A 21,290-nucleotide genomic window follows, 5' to 3' on the forward strand; every position below is an offset into this window, starting at 1 on the left:
ATTCCTGACACATCTGGGAACAGACCACCTTACCCAGATGGGGTGGTGGAGGGGGTCCCCTTTCTAGCCATCCTCGAATCAACACCCTACACTATTTCACACGTCATCTTTCATGCATGTGCAGAACTCGCACCTCCCCTACACCCAGACAGGTCTCAGTCACCCCTCAGGGCTCAACGGGAACCTCACTTCCCCAAGCTTTCTCTGACCACCCAGTTTTATACTTAATGCTTTTCTCTTCTGTAACACTCATTTCACATGAAACCACTTGCACCATCCTCGCTAGACTCGAAGTTCTTGGAGGGCAGGCACCAAGCCTATTTGGTATATCTCTGTATCTCCACCACCTAGCTTGGGGACTGACACATAATAGATGCGCATGAAATGTTTGTTGAATGAATGTTTGTTGAGCCCACTAACTTTTCATCCTCAAATAATATTTATGTAATATTAGTAATAATTCTCTACATAGTTCAGTGGCTTACCAAATACTTTTATGGGTGAGTGTCCCAACTTTAGGGGGAAGGACAGTGCAGGAATATCATGATTCTCCCAACTTTTCAGAAAATGAGACACCATCTATGAAGTAACTGACTTGTCTAAGGTGGTAGAACCAGCATGAGAGTTGGAATGCATACCTGCACTAAAGGACTGTAAACCTTGGGTCATATACCATCTGTTAACCAGAGGCTCTGGCAGCCCAGGGAATACTGGTGGTTAGTGGAAGGCGGTAGTGGAAGGAAGAGGGAGAGGCACAAGCCAGGCCTCTGATGATCTTTCTTTCCCCCAGTGTCTACTTGTTACCCACACGGGTTCATTCCGTGTGTTCTGGGAGCTGGGACCCTAGAGCAGGGCTGGGCCAGAGAGTTGGTGAGGCCACCAAAGCCTTTTCTTCTGGGGAGGAGGGAGGTGAGGGCTGAGAGGCAGGGGCACCTGCCCACGCTGTTATGTATGCGCACATTCACATCTGGACAAAATCCACACCAAGGCATACATACATATAACACACCGAACGAGCCACTGCACAAACAGGTGCCCCAGACAGCGTGCACATACATACTGGTGCCTGGTTATGCATACTCATATACACATTAAGCATGTACCCAACGCACAGATATGCAGACACTGCTGTGTACACCCAGCAACTGACATACACGCCGGCTGCACACCAGGCTGCAAGAGTAGACATGTGCATGGACATGTGCATGGACATGTGCATACATATGCACTCACCCATGCACACACACACACTCGCGATTCTTACTCTCAACTACACGCACAGGCAGCACCCAGAGAAATGTACTCCATTGTAAGCGTCATGCCCACGCGCACCCTCACATCCACAGTGATGTCAATGCTCACGCGCAAGCAACAGACATACTCAGACCCTTGCAAACGCCTGGGTAACAATCATTTCTTGCACGTAAACCTCCAAATACACTGACAGGTTCTACACGCGGAGAGATGCCTCGATGCACCCAAGTTGCCACCAGCGCTTCAAGGTTTTTTCCAAACCAACTCGGACGGGAGAGCTCTGTGCTGCGGGCCGGCCCACGTGACTGGGGAAGGCGCTCCCGCCGGTGACGGGATGGGAAAAGTATGCCTGGGGCGGGCGCCGGGCGGGCTGCTGTCGCCGCGGGAGGCGGGACGCGGAGCAAGGCCGACAGCTTGGTCGCTCCCGAGGCTCCTGGACGCCCGGGGCAGCGAGGGTGAGTGTCCGCCGGCTGTCCACTGTCCGGGGAGAGTGCGGGCGGGGAGAAGAGGGGAGGATACGCGGTGCTGGGGCGCGGGGCGGGGCGGGGTGGGAGTCGGTAGGAGTGGGAGGACTGCGAACGCCCCTTCTTTGCAGGCCGGGCAGCCCACAGAGTCCTACCCCTTGACCTCCACCTTCTGGAGTATATTTCATATGAATTAACATTTACTGGGCGCTTACTGTGTGCTCGTGGTTTACCTGTTGATAGTTTTATAATTCTACCACTTATTGAGCGCCTATTTCGTGCCAGGCCCTGCCTGCCCTCTGCGCACGCTGGTTCATTTCCATGACAACAGCTTATCTGCCTCTGCGAGCGAGGAACCAGGCTCAGAGATGTTAATGACTTGCTCAGGGCTGAACACCTGGTAACCGGTGGCAAAGGGATTTGAACCCTGATGAGTCTGAGTCCAATATCGGAGTTAACAATCGTAGCTGACATTTATCGAGCGCATTATCTCATTTACTCTTTACAACATTTAATTAAATATATATTATACAGACCCACAAACTAAGCTCAAAAGGTACTGAACGGCAAGCTGAGATTTGCACCCAGTTCTTTACAACTCTTGTCACTCTCCCTCCTCCCCCAAACTGTGTTCTTCTTTCTCCGTCCCCACTGCCACTGCCCCGTGCCAGGACTGGATGGCAGCTGAATGTTGCATGGTCCCGGTGGTCTCCCAGCCCAAGCCTCTCCCCTAACACCGTGGGTGCTTTGCACAACCTCAGTGTGGTCTTCCTCTATTTTCTTACAACAAAACTCCTGCCTAGAGCCTTCAAGAGTACCCTACTTAGACTGGCCATCTCACGGGGACGTTCCCATCTCTGCCACACTAAACCAGTAGCAATAGTGTCAACAGTGTCCTATATATGTCAACCCAAGGCTGGTCTCAGCACTGTTTGAAGTCTGTCCTCTCCCATTCGCCCTTTCTTCACTGCCCCACCCCCCCATCCCCCCCCACAGTTCTCCTCTGACTTATGTTATCTGGCAATTATATCCATCATGCCCACTTTCAGCTGCCTACCGTCAGAGCATCCACACTTTCAGAACTTCACTCCTGCCCTGCCTTCTTACCCCTCAAGTGCACCACACTCTGTTTCTTCCCAGAGTCTGACTTCCCTCCAGCCCCTAGCAGGGACACCAGTCTTGCCCACCTTCTAATCCTTCAACGTTAGGATTACCTTTTGTTTTAAATGACGTAAAACTAACAATGTCCATCGTAACAAATTCAGACACTTCAAAAAGGTAGAAAGTGAAAAGTAAAAGCCCATATACCTCCTGATTCTGAAACGTAACCCCTTTAACAAGATGGCATGTCGTTTGGAAATTTCATATATCTCTATATTTGAGTGTCTATCTTTTTTTAACTCAAAGATAAGCATTCCATGCTGCAACTTGCCCTTTTCACTCTGTGTATCTTGGTCATCTTTCCATATGTGCAGATACGGACTCACTTTGTTTTTATAACGGTGTCTTAGTGTGTCATTGTACCAAGGAATCGAGATTTGGTTCACAAGTCTGGGGTCATCTTTGAAGCTATTCTCTCTCCATTCAGCAAATTCCCCCAAGAAGTTACTTCTTTCTCTGCAAATCCCTCCATTCCTCCCTATCTTGCTGTTCTTGCTCTCATCTGTCTGCTGAGTGGACACAGACGACTGGACCTTCTCCACCGTCCCAGTCTCTGATGATCCCTGATGTTCACCGGGGGGTGATGGAGTGCATACACTCACAGCTTCCCGCACGCCCTCCTCACAAAGGCCTGCCAGCTGGCTTTGCCTCTGTGAGAGGAGCTCCTGTAGAAATTTGACTTCTGTTCATCAAGTGCTAGTCTACGTGGACTTTGGAAAGGAATTCTATGCTGAAGCTTTTCTCAGGGAAACAATTCTCCTTGAGATTTGTGCATTTCTGTAGATGGCTTAATTAGAGAGCTGCCCTGGGAAGGTTTATGCACATGGGTTCTGTGCTCTGGGCCCGAGTCAACAGGCCTGGCTTCCATCCAGCTTTGACCTGGGAAAAATGATTTCTTTCTTTTTTTTTTTTTTAGACTTCTTTTTTTTTTCTTTTGCCACATGGGGATGATAGTATCAGCCTCTTAGAACTGTGGGAGGTTAAAGGAGAAAATGAACGTCAAAGCTTTGAAATAAGAACACACAACATACATGGAGAATTCTCTTTCCCTCTAAGTCAGGGCTTGCAAACTCTTATCAACGGCAGCTGTGCATTCTAACCTCCTGTCGTATCTCTCCTTGTTCTCACACATTATTATAATATGGATAACACTACCGTCACTGAGTACTTCCTGTGGGCTGGTTATTGCTGTATTATCTCATTTAATATTCATAATTGCTGGGGTCCAACCCCAGCAGGTCCAGGGGTCCCCAAAGGTGTGGACGGAGTCGGCGAAGAAGGAATGACACGGAGACAGCCTTCAGTTGATCAGCAGCCTAGCCAGGATCTCTAGCCAGGATTTCCAGCCAAAGTTCTGGTCGGAGCTCTGGTTAGGAACTGATGAGGTTCTGATGTTTATTGTCTTGTTACATCCGTATTTATACCAGCCGATTTTAATCCTATCAATTTCTATTACAAAGTTTAGGGCGTTTCTTATCTCCATTCCAGGGAGTAAAGATTATGTAGCTTAACTACCCTCCTGGCACTTAATTAAGGGGTTGTATCCCCTCCCTAACCTCAGGGAAAGATCCCCACCTGGGGAAACAACCTTTCTCAGAGAGGTGACCTTGGTTAAAACACATGGCGCTAAAGGGAGCAAACATATTAAGAACAGTATGCTATATATGCCAGGTCCATTGAAACATATGCTGTGCAGATGTTTCTTTCCTGCAGCGACTGTGTCAAGCAGCAAGGATGGACCGGCTCCCGGCACATAATTACTCTATAAGGGAGGCACAGGCCATCAAATTACTCGGGGAGACAGTCCTAAAGACCTTATATTATTCAAACTCGTATAATTCAAAACTCACCTCCCGAAAGAAGGATGGCAGTATTTCCGTTTGCCGATTCCTATAGGGCTATCCTGTGTCTATAGCATGAACACAGTTTACAATTTACAACTCCTGCTGCCTTGCAAGGTCCTCGACAAACCTTCACACATAAATTGAACCCATAAATATGTTTCTATCATGCAATTTCAAATTCAAACGATTCAAATATGACCATGCAGTATTGTTTTCTCCCATTTTACAGACAAGGAAACTGAGGCTCAGAGATAGCAGAGGTCAAATAGCTAGAATATGATCCCTAACCTCTTAACCACCAGACCAGCTCTGTGCTTCTTGAAGGCCAGATCTTTAGAGTTATTTCGAATGTCTGTCAGGGCCTGACCAGAAGTGACTGCATGGAGACCAGCAAGCACAGGGAAGTCAAAGAAAACCTAGCCTTCTCCCCACCCCCCCCACCCGCACCCCCACCCCATCCTCAACCCTTCAGAGTTCAGACTTTGTTCCTCTCCCTCAGTTTCCAGATCTTCAAACGTGGTCCCTCTATGCCAGTGGTTCTCAACCTTCCTAATGCCGTGACCCTTTAATACAGTTCCTCATGTTGTGGTGACCCCCAATTTCATTGTTACAAATTGAACATAATTAAAGCATAGTGATTAAACACAAAAACAATATGTAATTATATATGTGTTTTCCGATGGTCTTAGGCGAGCCCTGGGAAAGGGTAGTTCGACCCACAAAGGGGTCACGACCCACAGGTTGAGAACCGCTGCTCTATGCCATCCCAATGAACCACCTTCCTAGCCCCATTTCCTTTCCCTGTCTCCAGTGCAGTCCTGGCTGCCCTTTGAGAGAGAACCTGCTACAAAGAGAAAAGAGGAGCAAGGCTTACTCCCTCTCCTGCCTAGAGCCTGGTCATGCAGGTATGCCAGGCTGGATCCTCATTAGAACCAGACCCTGTGCCCTATAAGAGCAGCAACCACATCTTTTCATTCCAGTGTCTGGCCTCAAAGGCAATAAAAATAGGTGACACCATTGATTGGGCATCCTCGCCAAGCCATGGTGCCAAGCACCAGCACACATGATGTCTCGTTGGTCTTCTGTCACTTGAAGAGCTAAGCACTAACCCATGGATTCACCTGTCTTTATTAATCACCTGTATTATGGATCACGGTCATGCCAGGTGGCTCATAGGTGTGTGGGGTCAAGGCAGGGACCCCCACAACTTCCCTCAGCATGGAATGGCTGGGCAGGAACGAAGGCCCACCCTCACTAGGATGCTCTTTTGGTAGCAACCGACAGAAACACTCTTCAAACCAGCTTAAGTGAAAATGGAGAATTTATTCTAACTACAGGGGTCTCTACCTGAAAAGCCATAGGACTCATGGAAGGAGGTCAGGACTGTTTTTCATTAGTTCAACTGCAGTTAGTGACAATTAAAATTTTAAACAAGGTCTGAATTTTTGTATCAGGTTTTACTTCCAACATCCATTATCTGCTGTATTTTCAGAAGGGCAAGAAATAATGAAATAAGGATAGGTGATGCTTTTATACCTCTTACCATATGCCAAACCTTATTCTAGGAGCATTATAGCCTCATAACAACCTTCTAAGGTAGCTACTGCTACTGTCATCCCCATTTTGGAGAGGACTAGGCTGAGGGAAGGAGGATAAGTCACTTGTAAAAGGCCCCACAGCTAGTTCGTGGGATTTCAACCCAAGCAGCTATGCTTAGAGCTGAGGCAGTAGCTGCCACATGGCTGTTGGGCACTTGAAATGTGGCCGGTCTGGCCCTACCCAGTGTGGCTCAGTGGATAGAGCTTCTGCCTACAGACTAAAGGGTCCTGGGTTCTAGTCCAGTCAAGGGCACGTACCTCAGTTGCAAGCTCAGTCCCTGGTCTGGGTGCATGTGGGAGGCAACCAATCGATGTGTCTGTCTCACATTAACGCTTCTCTCGCCCTCTGTCTCTCCCTCTCCCTTCTATTCTCTCTCTGAAAATCAATGGAAAAAAATATTCTTGGGTGAGGATTAACAAAAAAAATTTAAAAATAATAATAATAAAAAAGTAATGTGGCCAGTCTGAATTAAGATGTGCTGCAGGTGTAAAATACACACCAGGTTTCTAAGACTGAGTGCCAATTAAAGAATGTGAAATACCTCATTAATAATTTTTACATTGATCACATGTTGAAATGATGATGTTTGAGATATATTAGTCTAACCAACATATATTATTAGAATTAATTTCACCTGCTTTTAAAAAAACCTTTTTAATATGCCAATAAGGTCGTTTAAAATGACATGTGACCTCATGTCATATGCCTGTTGGACAGCACTGTTCAAACACGGTCCCCAGCCCTCTCGTCTGCCGCTTGGAGAAGCTGGACACAGGGCTCTGAACTGCCTCGGGCCTCCTTCCCACAGCTCACATCTGGCCCATCAGCTTCCTTCTTCTCGCTCACTGCAGTGCTGGGCAGGTCCAAAGCTTGATGGCTTTGGCCTCAGCCACCCGAAGCCTGACTCTGAGCCTCACTGCACAGAGCATAGGGCACAGGGCACAGGGCCCAAAGGGGTGGGCTCCACGTCCTCTGCATCACATGCCACGTTGGCTGGTTTCTAAGGATCTGGGGTGATAATACAGTGGCCACCAGACTGACTGTTGGTGTGCTCTCAGAAGTGCCACTGAGACAAACCCCACAAGATCTTGGCTCCTGAGACCTCACTAGGTCATGGTTTGGCCTTGGACCTCTTGTCTAGACTGAGCCAGAAATAGGGGTGGAAAGAGAGAAAACAAATATTTTTCTGGGGCCTTTTGACAAGCGGATCCCATGACTTCTAATGGTCTGTATTTTGACTCTGGATGCTGGAGTGTTTCCAAGCAGGGATGTGGGGACCCAGGAAAGGGGGCGTGGGGAGTGCTGTGTGAGCCGCTGCAGCAGCCCCTCTCTCCTCCAGGCGGAAAAAAATATCCCTGGGGGAGGGTCTCAGCTCTTCAAGTGAAGCTAGACAGGGCTGTTTCCAATCTGCTTCCTGGAATTCAGGGAGGGCATGGGGTGTTTGTCATTATAGAATTTGCACTCCCATTAAAGCCAATTTTTGGAGCATTTCATCTGCAAGCAGGCCCCACCCCATTCCAACCACCAGCCCTTCCGTTGCCCAGTTGGGTCAGATTCAGGTATCCTCTCCTCATCAGAACTAGGCCTCCCTGTGAAATATTCCGGGGGCCCATACTGTGAGGTCAGGGCTGCAGTTGGCGGCAATTACAATTTTAAACAGGGCTCTAACTTTTGTATCACGTTTTGCTTTCAACGTCCATTATCTTGTTGGATTCTCAGAACAGCCCTGTAAGGCAGACCGGATAAGTGTTATTACCTCCGCTTTGTAGGTGAGGAGATGAAGCCCAGATAAGAGGAAGTGACTTTTCTATAGTCACATGACCAGTGAGTTACGGAGCTAGGATACGGACCCAGTCTTCCCAATCCAAGTCCAGTCATCTCCCTGGGCTTCCCTCAGTAGCCAAGTGTGGCTTTGTTATCCGCACGTTTACTGAAACCTTTGGATCCTGTTGCTCTTTTATGTGAGTGACCATTTCATTCAAGGCTGGAACCACTATGAGTTGAGCACTTACTGCGTTCGGGGCAGGCACTGTGCTAGACTCTGGTGACATCACACAGAGCAAGACGGGCAGGGCCTCTGCTTTCTGGACCTTCCTCTCCAGGGGAAAGACACAGGCAGTTAGCAAGTCAAGAAGCAAAGAAATCTATAACCACACTGGAGCTTCGTGCTTTGAAAGGACAGCCAGGGTGGTCTGAGCAAATCAGCAGGGCAAGACTCTCCGAGGAGAGGTTATTAGACCTGAGGCTTGAAGGATGAGGCAGGCAGCTCTTTGAGGGCTTTGCACAGAGGAGATTAGCAACAGGGGGCATTTTAGGCAGCGTTCTCTCCAACTGCTGAGCATTTACTGCTTCACACACGGAGCAAGAAGCTTTGGGGACATTGTCTCATTATTCCTACTCCAGCTCCACGAGGTAGGTATAGTATTATTTCTATTGGACAGTTGAGGACACTTAGTGGCTGGTTTCTCATGGGCTGGTTTCTACCTACCCATGTTTCACAGCCTGATAACCAACAGGTCAATTATATTTGTGCATAATTTACCTCCTCTGATCTGCAAGGTGAGATTATTCAGAACTCAGGCCTGGCAGCCTTGCTCAAGGCCCAGACAAGGTCCCCAGAGTTTCTACTGGCAGACCATGTTCTGGTAGACAGAGTCAGCGAAAGACAGACATCCTTCTCACATCACAGCCTGGGTGGAGGGCCCTTGGGAAGGAACATGGGGCGAGGGGGGGGGGGGGTGGAGGACGGGGGGGGGGGGGGGGGGGGGGGGGGAGGGTTCCCTGAGGGTAGGGGAAGTAGGAGAAGGAGTAAGGCTGCTTCCCTGACAGTTCAGGCTGGGGCCCTTCGTGCCTAATTGTTTTCCCAGAACTTGTGTATTTATGAATAATTACCTACTTAACGGAGAGATGAGTTAAGGGACCAGGCAAATTACAACCAGACTGAAGAACTCCATCCAAGCTTAGCACCTCATGATTCTGTGTTTGGGGTTTGACCGTGGAACGTTTTTTCCCTGCAGCAGGAAGGCTGTCATGCAGCCTCCCCTACTCAACTCACACCAGAAAGGACCATTTAGGAACTGAGATAATTTTTAAAAGAGGAGGAAGGACCAATACTTTTCTGTCATCAGTTGAATGGATATTTATGGAGCACCTGCTATATGTAAAATATGTGCACACCCCTGCCTGGAGTCGGGGTGGGGGCCCTGTGCTGTGGGAGGTCAAAAGGAAGAAGGGGTTAGATCTGGTTTGGGTTAGAAAAAACACACACAAAAAACGGGAAGGGAGGAAACTTATTTAAACCCGAGAGTCTGGGTGCCCTTTTTGACTTAGGCCACTGCCTTGTTTTCCCTTGGCTGTGGATGTTCTCAAATACTCACTAATCAAGCAAGTATTTCTTGAACACCCACTATGTGCAAGACAGTTGGAAGCCCCGGGATAGAGCAGGTTAGCTGCGGTCCCCGCTCCCAAGGGGCTTCCGTTTCCATGGGAGGCACATGGGAGAGGCAATAGGCCCGGTAAGGTGAACAGGCACATACAGCCAATAGGGGTGAGCTTGCAGGGCTGAAAAGACCCCGGCAGGGAGCCGGGGTCCAAAGGGAGAGCTGTTCGGCAGGCCTTGGAAGCAACGCTATTTAAGCGGAAACGGGGGATAAAGAGCCGGCATGCCAAAGGGTGGGGCCCAGCGTTTCGTAAAGAGGAGCAGGATGGAGCTTGGTCGGATGGAGAAGGGGTGTCTGGAGGAGCGGTGAGAGGTGGGGAGGAGCTGGGGTTGGGGAGGGGGGTCCTGTAGGGACTTGTGGGCCACATCCTCAGGGGTTCTGATATTGCTCTTTGCAGCCCCGCAGCCAGTGGAGTAAGATCATGCAGGAAGTGATGAGGCCGAGCTGTGCTTTTCAAGGATCCCTCCGCTTCAGCTGGGAGAGTGCAGTGGGGGAGCAAGAGAGCAGGGCAGCGGTTCTCAACCTGTGGGTCGCGACCCCTTTGGCGGTGGAACAACCCTTTCACAGGGGTCGCCTAAGACCATCCTGCATATCAGATATTTACATTACAATTCATAACAGTAGCAAACATTACAGTTATGAAGTAGCAACGAAAATAATTTTATGGTTGGGTCGCAACATGAGGAACTGTATTTAAAGGGCCAGAAGGTTGAGAACCACTGGAGCAGGGGGAGGTCCTTGCCAGATCCAAGCATGGACTGAGCTGATGGCCTCCGGGTGTGCTCTTGGTTCAGCCCCTGGAACTACCTCGCTAACACTCCAAAGAGGCTCCTGGCGGAGAGTCAGAGCCCAGGAGGCGGCCCACCCGCCTCCCAATCATCTTGGCTAAGCCCAGTGCCGGTGGGGATCTCTCACAGAACAGGAGGTTCTCTCCAAGCATCGGGATCCTGAGGGAGGAAAAGCATCACGCTTACATTTCCAAAGTGTGTGTGTGTGTGTGTGTGTGTGTGTGTGTGTGTGTAAAGTGTGTGTGCAATGATAAAATACACAATATCAAAGAAATCTCTCCATTGCTCTGTGTAGCTTTGCCACACACTTCAAGGTCTCTTCTGTAGTTTGGGAAATTCAGGAGGAAAAATCAAAGAAACGCTGACATAATGGAAAGCATGTGGACATTAGGGTCAGCCAAACCCAAGTTCAAATATAACTCCTGCCATGAACGGGTTGCGCAAACATGACCCAATTGGCCTTTCTGCGCTTCCCTTTCCTCTTCTATAAAACAGGAAAGAAACACCGGGAGAAGGGAGCAAGGTGCAGTGGATGAAGGGTGGTCTTCAGAGCCCCTCGGACACGGGTTTGAGCGCTGTCCCCACTGCTCCGATTGTGTGACTGCGGGCAAATCGTTGGAGTTCTCGGAGCCTCCATTTCTCCCTCTGAAAAACGGAACAATCTGTTTTCCACCTCCATAGGATTTATTATAAACTTCACATAAGAGAATTCAGGTAAAGAGAGTCCCTCAGTCTCAGCTCCCGGACTGTGACTGAAGAGGTGGGATGAGACCATTCCTTGGGGCCCTCCCCAAGTTTGTGATTGTGAATTTCGTTAAGAGACCCTGGAAGAGTTCACCTGTCTGGATTCCTTGGGGCCATGGCACACCACCCCAAGGTTTCTCACCCCTTCATTATGGAGAGAAGACTGGGGAGGCCAGACCGGGAGCGGGGCGCACAGGCTGGGAGCGGCTATTTGGAGCCTTGTTTTTCTTGGAGGTGCCCTGGGGCCAGGGAGACTCTCCTCTCCCTCCCTGTAGGTTTGGAACCAGAACCTAGTCACCCCGCCTTTATTTCCAAAACAGTTCCTGGCACCGGTGGGAACCTCCAGGCTCCGGCTCTGAGAAATCCCTCGCTCCCTGCCTGTTCCAGAGCCCTGCTCCTCCACCCCGCCAGACACAGACCGGGGCCTGCCCTGGCCCAGCTGTCACTGAGCATCTCCCTGTTGTTCACAGAGGCTGGCATGGGCGGGGCAGCAGGCCCTCCTCCCCCTTGCCCAGCATGTGTGACTGAGAGTGGAGGTGAGAGAGAGAGAGAGAGAGAGACAGAGAATGGAAACTGAAGCCCATGGCTCCCCTCTCTCCTGCCTGTCTTCATCCAGCTGTTCACAGGACTCTCAGCGTGCCTGGGAGACTGGCTCCCACTGCTTCCTTCCTCTCTTCCTTGTCCAAAAATTACAATTTCCTAACCCAGTTCAAACCTGCTTGAAGAATTCAGTTTCTCTTCGGGGGGGCGGGGGTGCGCGCCAGATGTGTCCCAGTTGATAAGTCACCCCGACTCGTTTCCCAAGATTCTCAGCAAGTCAGCAAGGGAAGGAGAGGGGATCCTGGGGCCTGGGGGGTGTCTAGGGCACCGTTTTCCAACAGCATATCGTGAGTGTAACACTTCCCCAGCATGCGCCCCATCTGCCTACCACCCCTGCTATCACTGATGCCACCCGTGAGGAGCATGCGTGACCCCAGCAACATCATACTGTAACTTTATTTTATAATATATTTTTATTGATTTAGGAGAAGAAAGGAGAGGGAGAGAGAGATAGAAACATCAATGATGAGAGAGAATCATTGACTGGCTGCTTCCTGCACACATCCCACCAGGGATCAAGTCTGCAACCTGGGCATGTGCCCCGACTGAGAAGCAAACCATGACCTCCTGGTTCATAGGTCGACGCTCAATCACTGAGCCACACCGGCCGGGCTGTGCCACATATTTGAAGGAAATCATGGATCATTTATCTCTGTGCACAGCTCCCCCCGAGCCAGCTGTCACTGGGCCATAAGTCCGGCTACTCCAGAGTTCGATGGTGTGATGATGAGTGCTGCACCCCAAGACCCCTCCAAGGTGTATTCTGGGCCCAAGATTCAGCTCATCCATATGTATACTCAAGACATTGTCCAGCTACTTGTATGTGATATAGGAGAGAGCAGGAGTCAGAAATATAGTTTCTCCCAGCCTCCTCCTCCTCCTCCTCCTCCTCCTCCTTCCCTGGGTGCCTTTCCGACTGACCCCCAGTCGGCTCAGTGGGACTCACCTGCTCACAGCTCTCTTGCCTCCTACAGGTGACCACCATGATCTCCTGGATGCTCTTGGCCTGTGCGCTCCCTTGTGCGGCCGACCCTCTGCTTGGTGCCTTCGCTCGCAAGGATTTCCAGAAGGGCTCCCCTCAACTTGTCTGCAGCCTACCTGGCCCCCAGGGTCCCCCCGGTCCCCCAGGAGCCCCAGGGCCCTCAGGAATGGTGGGAAGGATGGGCTTTCCTGGCAAAGACGGCCAGGATGGCCAAGACGGGGACCGGGGGGACAGTGGAGAGGAAGGTAAGAGTTTAGGGGACATGAATATAAGATTTTCTATATAATCACTGGCCAAAAATGTTGTTTTGAGAGAAATGCACATTTTATGAAACATGGCTCTTAAGGACCAAGATGGAAACATTCTGCAGGGCGTGCGGAGTGTATTTAGCGTGTGCTTGCTGTGGGCCAGGCCCTCCTCTAAGCACTTAAATGAGTATAGAAAGAGCGTTGTGGTTTCCTTTGAACAAAACACGGTTTTGCCGCCTTCTCTTTCCTCTTCACAGGATATTTTAGAGAAGTTTTCATATAGTGCACATAAATCTGACTCGTTTTCAAAAACTCCTGCATAGAATTGCACTTTATGGATGGACCATCATTTTTTAATCATTTTCCTTTGAACGGGCAATTAGTCACTGTTCCCAGTGTTTGCTGTTGGAAGCGGCACTGTACTAACCACCCTTGCACACGTGTGCAGGGATCTGGGCACTAGGCAGGGATCGCGCTAAGATCAGTGTTTTGAGGTCAAAGGCTTCTTCCACTTCTCTTCTCAGCCTGTGACCAGCCCATCGAAGCACAGCCCATCGAAGGATTGTTCTGCCACCAGACTCTTCCTTAGAAGGCAGGAAAAGAAAAGGCTGTGGCCCAGCTGAGGTCATGGTTCAATTCCCGGTCAGAGCACATGCCTAGGCTATGGGCTCCATCCCCAGTAGGGGGCGTGCAGGAGGCAACCCATCCATGATTCTCTCTCATCACTGATGTTTCTCCCTTTCCCTTCCTCTCTGAAATCAATAAAATATATTCTTTTTTAAAAAAGAAAGAAAAGGCTGTGAATTATGTTAGTTTTGCCCTGATCCTCAATGATTCTGGAGGGTAAGCATTACCATTCCTGGCTTCCGGATGGGACTGGGACACGTGCCCCAGGTTCCACCATCAGATTTGCAACCATTTCCAGGTGGCTCCATTGCCCTCTTGTTCTTCCCATTACCAAAGGCCTGTGCTCCAAAGATGGAGCGCCAGGGCCCGCAGCCTCTGCTAGTTCTCTGAGGCCCCTTCATCACACCAGCTGCTCTGTCTTCCAGGTCCACCTGGCCGGACAGGCAACCGGGGAAAGCCAGGACCAAAGGGCAAAGCCGGGGCCATTGGGAAGGCTGGCCCTCGCGGCCCCAAAGGGGTGAGCGGTGCCCCAGGGAAGCACGGCACACCGGGCAAGAAGGGGCCCAAGGGCAAGAAGGGGGAGCCGGGCCTCCCGGGCCCCTGCAGCTGCGGCAGTGGCCAGGCCAGGTCGGCCTTCTCGGTGGCGGTGACCAAGAGCTACCCACGGGAGCGGCTGCCCATCAAGTTCGACAAGATCCTGATGAACGAGGGCGGCCACTACAACGCATCCAGCGGCAAGTTCATCTGCAGTGTGCCGGGGATCTACTACTTCACCTACGACATCACGCTGGCCAACAAGCACCTGGCCATCGGCCTGGTGCACAACGGCCAGTACCGCATCCGGACCTTCGACGCCAACACGGGCAACCACGACGTGGCCTCGGGCTCCACCATCCTGGCTCTCAAGCAGGGGGACGAGGTCTGGCTGCAGATCTTCTACTCAGAGCAGAACGGGCTCTTCTACGACCCTTACTGGACCGACAGCCTCTTCACAGGCTTTCTCATCTATGCCGACCAGGACGACCCCAATGAGGTGTAGACAGACCGGCGCTCCCTCTCCAGGGAGGGCACACACTCCTGGTCTGGCGCTTACAGAGCGAGACCCCTAAACTGTCTGCTGGGGCCGGGAGTCGGGAGCTTCTGGACTCAGGCCGACCTCCTCTGCCCCCTTTTTCTCCATCATTAAACCCAAGCTTTTTTATTCATCCTCCCATTTCTCCATTCACTGATTTTTTTCTTTTTTCCTTTTAATACCTACTGTGTGACAGGCACCATGCTATACTCTGGAAGGTACCACAGTGAACAAGACAGACAGAGGCTCTGGCCTCATGGGGCTTACATTCTAGTGGGAGGTACAATTTACACATAAACAAGCAAGTAATGTCATTATTGTGCCAGGATGGAAATGCACACGCCATGGTCAAGAGTAATCGGAATAACAGGAGACAGGGAAGAGGTGGAAGTTTGTTTTGGATTCCATCTTGTTAGGTTTACTTACATGCAATAAAGTCTACACATCTTAAACGGACAGCTAATGAATTTTTTTATATGTGCACACTTCGTAAGCTCCATGTAGATTAGGAACAGAATCTACAGCTGCCCAAGGTTCCAGCCGCCCAGCTATCCAAGGCTCTCTTTAGTCCCTTCCAAGTCAGTCCCAGAAAGAGGTTATTTCTTTTTTGTGGAAGAGGTTAATTTTTAAAAATATGTATTTTTATTGATTTCAGAAAAGCAGGGAGAGGGAGAGATAGAAACATCGATGATGAGAGAGGATCATCGATCGGCTGCCTCCTGCATGTACCCTACTAGGGATCGAGCCCACAACCTGGGCATGTGCCCTGACCAGGAATTGAACTATGAACTCCTGATTCGTAGGTTGATGCTCAACCACTGAGCCACACCGGCTGGGCTACTTTTTAAGCTGAGCACGGAAACAGGAGAGGGAGCTGGGGGAAGGGGTCTTCTGGCAGAAGGAGCTGCACGTGTAAAGGCCTTGACATTGGGGAGAACTTGGCATAGCTGAAGGCCAGAGGGATGCAGGGAAGTGACAAAGGAGATGGAGGCATGAGGTGAGAGGCTGGAGGATTATACAGAACCTCACAGGCTGTGGCAGAGTTCATTCCGCTCAAGAAAGCTTGTCGGGATGCGAGAGAGAGCATGACATTAATGCAGGGGTAAATTTGAATCTGCTCCGTCTCACCCTGAAGCACTTGATTATTAGTTAGAGATCACCTGCAGGCCCACCTGTCAACCAGTGAGATACACCAGGCTATCCCCACGTGCCCGAGAACTGCGGCTCTGAGACAGTGGTAGCATGTAAATGAGTCTAGCCCCAGCCCCGGGGTTCCAGTGTGCAGGGAGCCAGGGACAAGGAACCACAGCACCACGTGGCAGGTGGGGAGAGGGCCTACAGGTCACTTGCTGGACAGAACTTTCCGATGGAGCCACAGCTCCCTGCCGATGGCTCTCACTGACCTCTGGCAGGAAAGGAGGAGCCAGTGGGGACCCAGGAACAGGGAACCCTGCCTGGGGTGGTCGAGGAAGGGACGGCCCCCTCCATAAATAAAATGGGGTTTATTTAAAATAACTCCGTTCTCACTGGGCCACAGAAAGTATGGGGTTAGGATGCATCTGAGAAACCCAGGAAGGGGCCTGGGACCCAAACGGATTCATGTGTAGGTCGGGGTCCTGCCTGGCACCCCTGTGGGGAGGCGCCTGCTTCTGAGTTCGAGCAGGAATCTGTGCGAACAGTTCTTTTTACTTTCCCTTTATGTAACCATTTCTTCTTCCTTCCTCCAGGGATGTAGGCATCTGAAGGAAGTGAACTTACGCCTTTGTAGCCGGGGTAATAAATCCAGCCTGAGCAAGACGAGCAGGGGCCCAGAGCTCTGTGGTGGCCACTGCTGGGCCTGATCTAAACCCCTGTCCCTTTGTCACCCTGCCAGGGAATCCCCGGGGCTGCAGGGAGGATGGGGGGACAGTCAGCATTCATGGTGGGGGTGGGGCAGATGGAGGCAGAACCTTGCAGGAACCTGGGCTGGCGTCTTGTCTCCCTTGGATGTGGTCCAGGGCTGCTGGAGTGCTGGGGTTGTGGCAGGTGGGCAGAAGCAGGGGACACAGTTCAGAGGGTCTCTGGTAACCAGCTGATGGCAAGGAGGAGGGCTGGCTTATCCACTCACACTTCTGAGAGTGGCTGCCTCCTTGGTAACCACTGGAGTCCTCAGGCCGATGATGCAGGATGGAGGCCCAGTCGAGGAAGGAGTCCCAAAAAGGGGGCCTTTCCAGGCACATGGGGGGGGGGGGGGGGAACCAATCCCATACTGTGAGCCTCAGCAGCAGGTCTACCTTTAGGCCTTGACGTTTGCAGGCATTGATGAAAACCCAGAACCCAGTGCACCTTTGTGCAGTAAAATCACCCTTGACCCCAGGGTCATTTCTCCTAAAGGGCGCACTTTGAAAGGCAGCCATCATGAAAGATAAACTCAGCTCAACACTAAAGTGGCAAGGTCAGGTTTTAATCAGTGGTATACTATTGCAACAGTATATAGGGAACATGTAATATATAAATTGCAATAATACGTCTGTAGGGAAAAGAGTGCACCTTTATACAAAGGTGTCTGGGTATTTTAAAGGAAGAGTGAGGGGATAGGAAGAGGAGCGGAGAGGCACTCTGCCGAGTCAGGGAAGTGAAAACTTAAAAAAAATACAGGAAGGGGGATTGGTCTTATCGAACAGGCCCTCCTTTCCCACGGAAGCAGAGACCGGCAGAGGGGGTGCTATCTTCAGATGTTGGCTAGAACAGACGGTACATTCTTTTCACTGGCTTGAGTTTTTTCAGGCAGCCACTCTGCGGGAGGGTTGGGTCATCCTAGGACTGCAGCCTTGAGCTGTTAGCAAAGATGTAAGTGTTTGTTGGCGTCTTTATGAGCCAAGGTTGACAGGCCTAGGCAAGAAGAGGGCTCAGAGCAGCCCGGCTGGAGTTTGAGCAAGTAGCATCTTTGTCCCTGTCCCCTTCTGGAGAGAACCTGAGACGCTGCCGCCCTGGGTGTCACAGTGCACAGAGCACAAGCCCACTGTCCTGACTCCAACCCGGCCAGCCCTGCCAGGCCTTAGGGCTCATCAGACAAGTGAGGGGGATTGCATACATCTGGGAGGGTCTTCCCATACTGACTGCTGGACTAGACTATGACCAAGGGAAGGCAAATGAGGCACTCACCTAAAGGGAGCCCAAAACCTCAGCAATCAATATAAATAATATTTTAACGTAATATCTTAATACATCGACACTAATGCAAAAAAATCTCCGTGATGAAGAAACTATAGAAATCTTAAATAACGAGGAAGTCTGACAGTGCTGGAGTTAGGACGAGGTAAGGGGAGGCTGAGGCTGCAGCAGTGGTGTGGGGCCCCTGGGCAGCCAGGCCCTCAGGTGGAAATTCTTTTCATGCCCTGCCTGTCATCTTCACTTACTCCACCAGGGGGAGCATGCCTACTACGCAAACCTTCAGTCCTAAGGCTTACACTCAGGCTGTTTTCAGGGCCAAAGACAAAAGAGAGGAAGGGAGAGAGAGGGAGGGAGACATTCTGCCCATTGTTTTATGCGACCATGGCCTTTCTCTGGGGAAAGAACAAAAATTAAACAGAAGAGCTGCGACTAGCCGGTTTGGCTCAGTGGAAAGAGCGTTGTCCTGCGGACTAAAGGGGTCCCAGGTTCGATTCCCATTAAGGGCATGTACTTCAGTTCAGGCTTGATCCCCGGCCCTGGTTGGGGCACATGAGGAGGCAACCAATCGATGTGTCTCTCTCACATCGATGTTTCTCTGTCTCTCCCTCTGCCTTCCATTCTCTCTAAAAATCCGTGGAAAAATATCCTCAGGTGAGGATTAACAAAAAAATAAAAATAAACTCAAGAGCTGCATGTCTTCCCAGCCCTTTCATTAAAGGGAGTTTGCACACATTCTAAATTGCAGTCACAGCTCGTGTAGGGCAGGAATATAAGAGCAATTGTCAGGGAAACAGAAAACCCGGGTTCCAGCCCTAGTTCTGTCTTCAGGTTCCTTGGTCTGATTTGGCCAAGTCTTTTCTGGTCTGGTGGCCTCAGTTTCCCCATCTGTAAAACGAAGGATTGGCTCCGATGGTCTCTGAATCCATTTTGGCACTCAACATTTATGTTCCCGTCTCCAAAGCAGAGCCAAGAAGAGAGCCGGGCATTCCTGAAGCATAAATTGAAACAGCCAGGTGAATCAGGCCGGCGTGTTCTGAGGCGTTGAACTTTGACCTTCGGCCCTCTGCTCCCACTGACGACTCTCACCAGATTGCTGTTCTTCGGTTTCCTGGGCTAGAACTGAAATCATGACCAACTGTTAGTGGACATTAGCCACATGCTGGGTCTGACGTATATTGTTCCTTTTCAGCTTCTCAACACCCCGGCCTCACAGGTGGAGAAATCAGTCCTGGGAAGAATGCCACAGGCACCGAGCTGGGAAAGGCATTGCTGGGATTGGAACCGGGGCGGCCCTGGCCAGGCCCTCCCTGCCCTGCTATGTGTCCCCTGTAGGAGGGCAGCCACAGAAGTGCTCTGATACCCAAGCTCCCCTGAGTGGTAGGAGGTTGGGCCCCAAACACTTCCCTCCTGCAAAGCATGGTCCTGCCTAGTGGGTTAGAGATTTCCTGCCAGTTCAGTGGACGTCTCCTAAGCACTCGTGTGGCAAGGCCGGGGAAGGCCCCCATGATCCCCAGACAGCTGGGGAGTCGGAATCCCCCAGGGCAGGCAGGGCTGCGACCAGGGGAGAGACAGCTGCGCCTGCTCTGCCCCATCAGCTTCCAGGTGCAGCCTGTGAGTCTGGTCCTAGCAGCTCCTCAGCCAGCCCCGAGGTACAGCCTCGCCAACCCCTGGGCCCCGAGAAACCGGAAACAGGAACGGCTCTAATTCTGCTCCTTAATGGGGGGTAGAACGTGTGTGTGTTCCTTTTTCTTCATTTCCCCCATCTCCTGCTGTCCACGGCTCCCTCAGGCCAGGGTGGACATTGGAAATGGAGCTCTGAGGGCGACTGGGAAGGTAAGCTCGCAGGCCCAACTCCTCAACCAGCGTCCGCGGCTGGAGGGGTGGGGTTGCTTGCTCACCCCTAACAACCTCGCTGAGATTCCCGGCCATCCCCCTCTTCCTGCTTCAGAGACAGAAGTCTACAAAGAAATTCTCAGAAAGGGCCCACAGATAGTGATGGGCATGTTGCCTTTTTTTTTAAAAAGAGACATTTTCATCTACTTTATCACTTTGTCTCAGGTTGGCCCTGGTTAAAAACAAGAAGGAAGGGCTCAGTTTCGTCACTGGTGTTTCTTGTCCTGGGTGCCCTTGTAAGCCTGCAACCGCCATCCATCCCCCCCCTCCAGTAAGTGGTCTCCAAGCTGAGGCTGATAATTATCCAAAATGGCCTCCTAGTGGGCCGCGTTCATAGTCCACGTGGGGCTCCTTTATCCCTTAAAACTCATTAATGTCTGAGCTTAATTACATGGAGATCAAGGGCCTTGGAGGTGAAAGGCTAACGAGGGCATTAAATCCGGACCCACTTCTCAGCTGCCCTGTCACTTGGCAGCACTGTGTGGGCAAATCGCTCCTGGAAAGCTCCCCATCCCCTGGTTGGAGTCCCGGTCCAGGCGTCCTACACCCAGAACCTGTTCGGAGGAGGAAGGGCAGGGTCTGGAAGGACCACCTTTTATAAGCAACAGAGAGGAGAGAAAAATGGGAATCCTGAGGGTGCCTGCCCACCCCAGAGAAGCGATTTTTTTCACCCGGTGAACCGCAAGAATTTTTAAAACATGCAATACCTGACTATGTAGTCAGGGCCACTGACCTCTTTTCCCTTAGATTGTCAAATACAAAAAAATGACAACAGCCAACATAACAATAACCATCCAGTGTGAGTGAATCAAAATTACACCTATTTTTTTTGTCAGATCGGCAAAAAGTCTCTCCTTTGGTGCGCTGCAGAATTATAGTTATTAATGTATGCCATGAGATGAAACAGGTTGAAAATCGCTGTTGTAGAGGGCCGATCTTGAACAGCTGGTGGGCTTCATCCAGAAGCCAAACTGGGCCAGTTTACTTGTTCAATAAATGTTATTAAGCCTCCACTATGTGCCCAGCACTGAGTCAGGCGCTGGGGATACTGGGATGAGCAAATCCTAGATCTGGTTCCCATCCTCCTGGAGCTTAGAGGGTAGCACGGGTGACAGGCATTGGACAGATACCACACCAATAAGTGTAAAATGTCTGCGGAGACAGTGGTGCCGGGAGAATGGCAAGGTGAGGATTTGTCCTGGGAAGAATGTCAAGGAGAATTGTACAGGTGGAGTGACAGCAAGAGCTGGGAACTGCAGGCTGAGTGAGCCCAGGGAGTGGCGTGGGGAAGGCATTCCCAGGGCAGGAATAAAAGGACTTCATTCCCTAGCTGGTTTGGCTCAGTAGATAGAGCGTCGACCTAAGGGCTGAAGGGTCCCGGGTTCCATTCTGGTCAAGGGCACATGCCCAGGTTGTGGGCT

General features: G+C 50.8%; 1 protein-coding gene across 2 annotated transcripts; it reads left to right on the forward strand.

Moving 5' to 3' along the window:
• The first annotated feature begins 1,643 nt into the window (after positions 1-1,643).
• C1QTNF2 (C1q and TNF related 2) lies at positions 1,644-15,275 on the forward strand. 2 transcript variants are annotated; one of them, XM_070417088.1, is made up of 4 exons: positions 9,949-10,074; positions 11,046-11,264; positions 12,869-13,121; positions 14,177-15,275. In XM_070417088.1, the coding sequence occupies exons 3-4, from the start codon at positions 12,878-12,880 to the stop codon at positions 14,788-14,790; spliced, it is 858 nt and encodes a 285-aa protein (XP_070273189.1). In that variant the 5' UTR covers positions 9,949-10,074; positions 11,046-11,264; positions 12,869-12,877; the 3' UTR covers positions 14,791-15,275. The 2 variants fall into 2 exon arrangements, with proteins under 2 accessions (XP_070273188.1, XP_070273189.1); XM_070417087.1 differs by lacking the exons at positions 9,949-10,074; positions 11,046-11,264 and adding an exon at positions 1,644-1,709.
• The last annotated feature ends 6,015 nt before the right edge of the window (positions 15,276-21,290 follow it).

The sequence above is a fragment of the Myotis yumanensis genome, unplaced genomic scaffold (assembly GCF_028538775.1).
Source record: "Myotis yumanensis isolate MYYU_CA2020_CCGP unplaced genomic scaffold, mMyoYum1.0.hap1 SCAF_5, whole genome shotgun sequence".
Lineage (NCBI taxonomy): Eukaryota > Metazoa > Chordata > Mammalia > Chiroptera > Vespertilionidae > Myotis > Myotis yumanensis.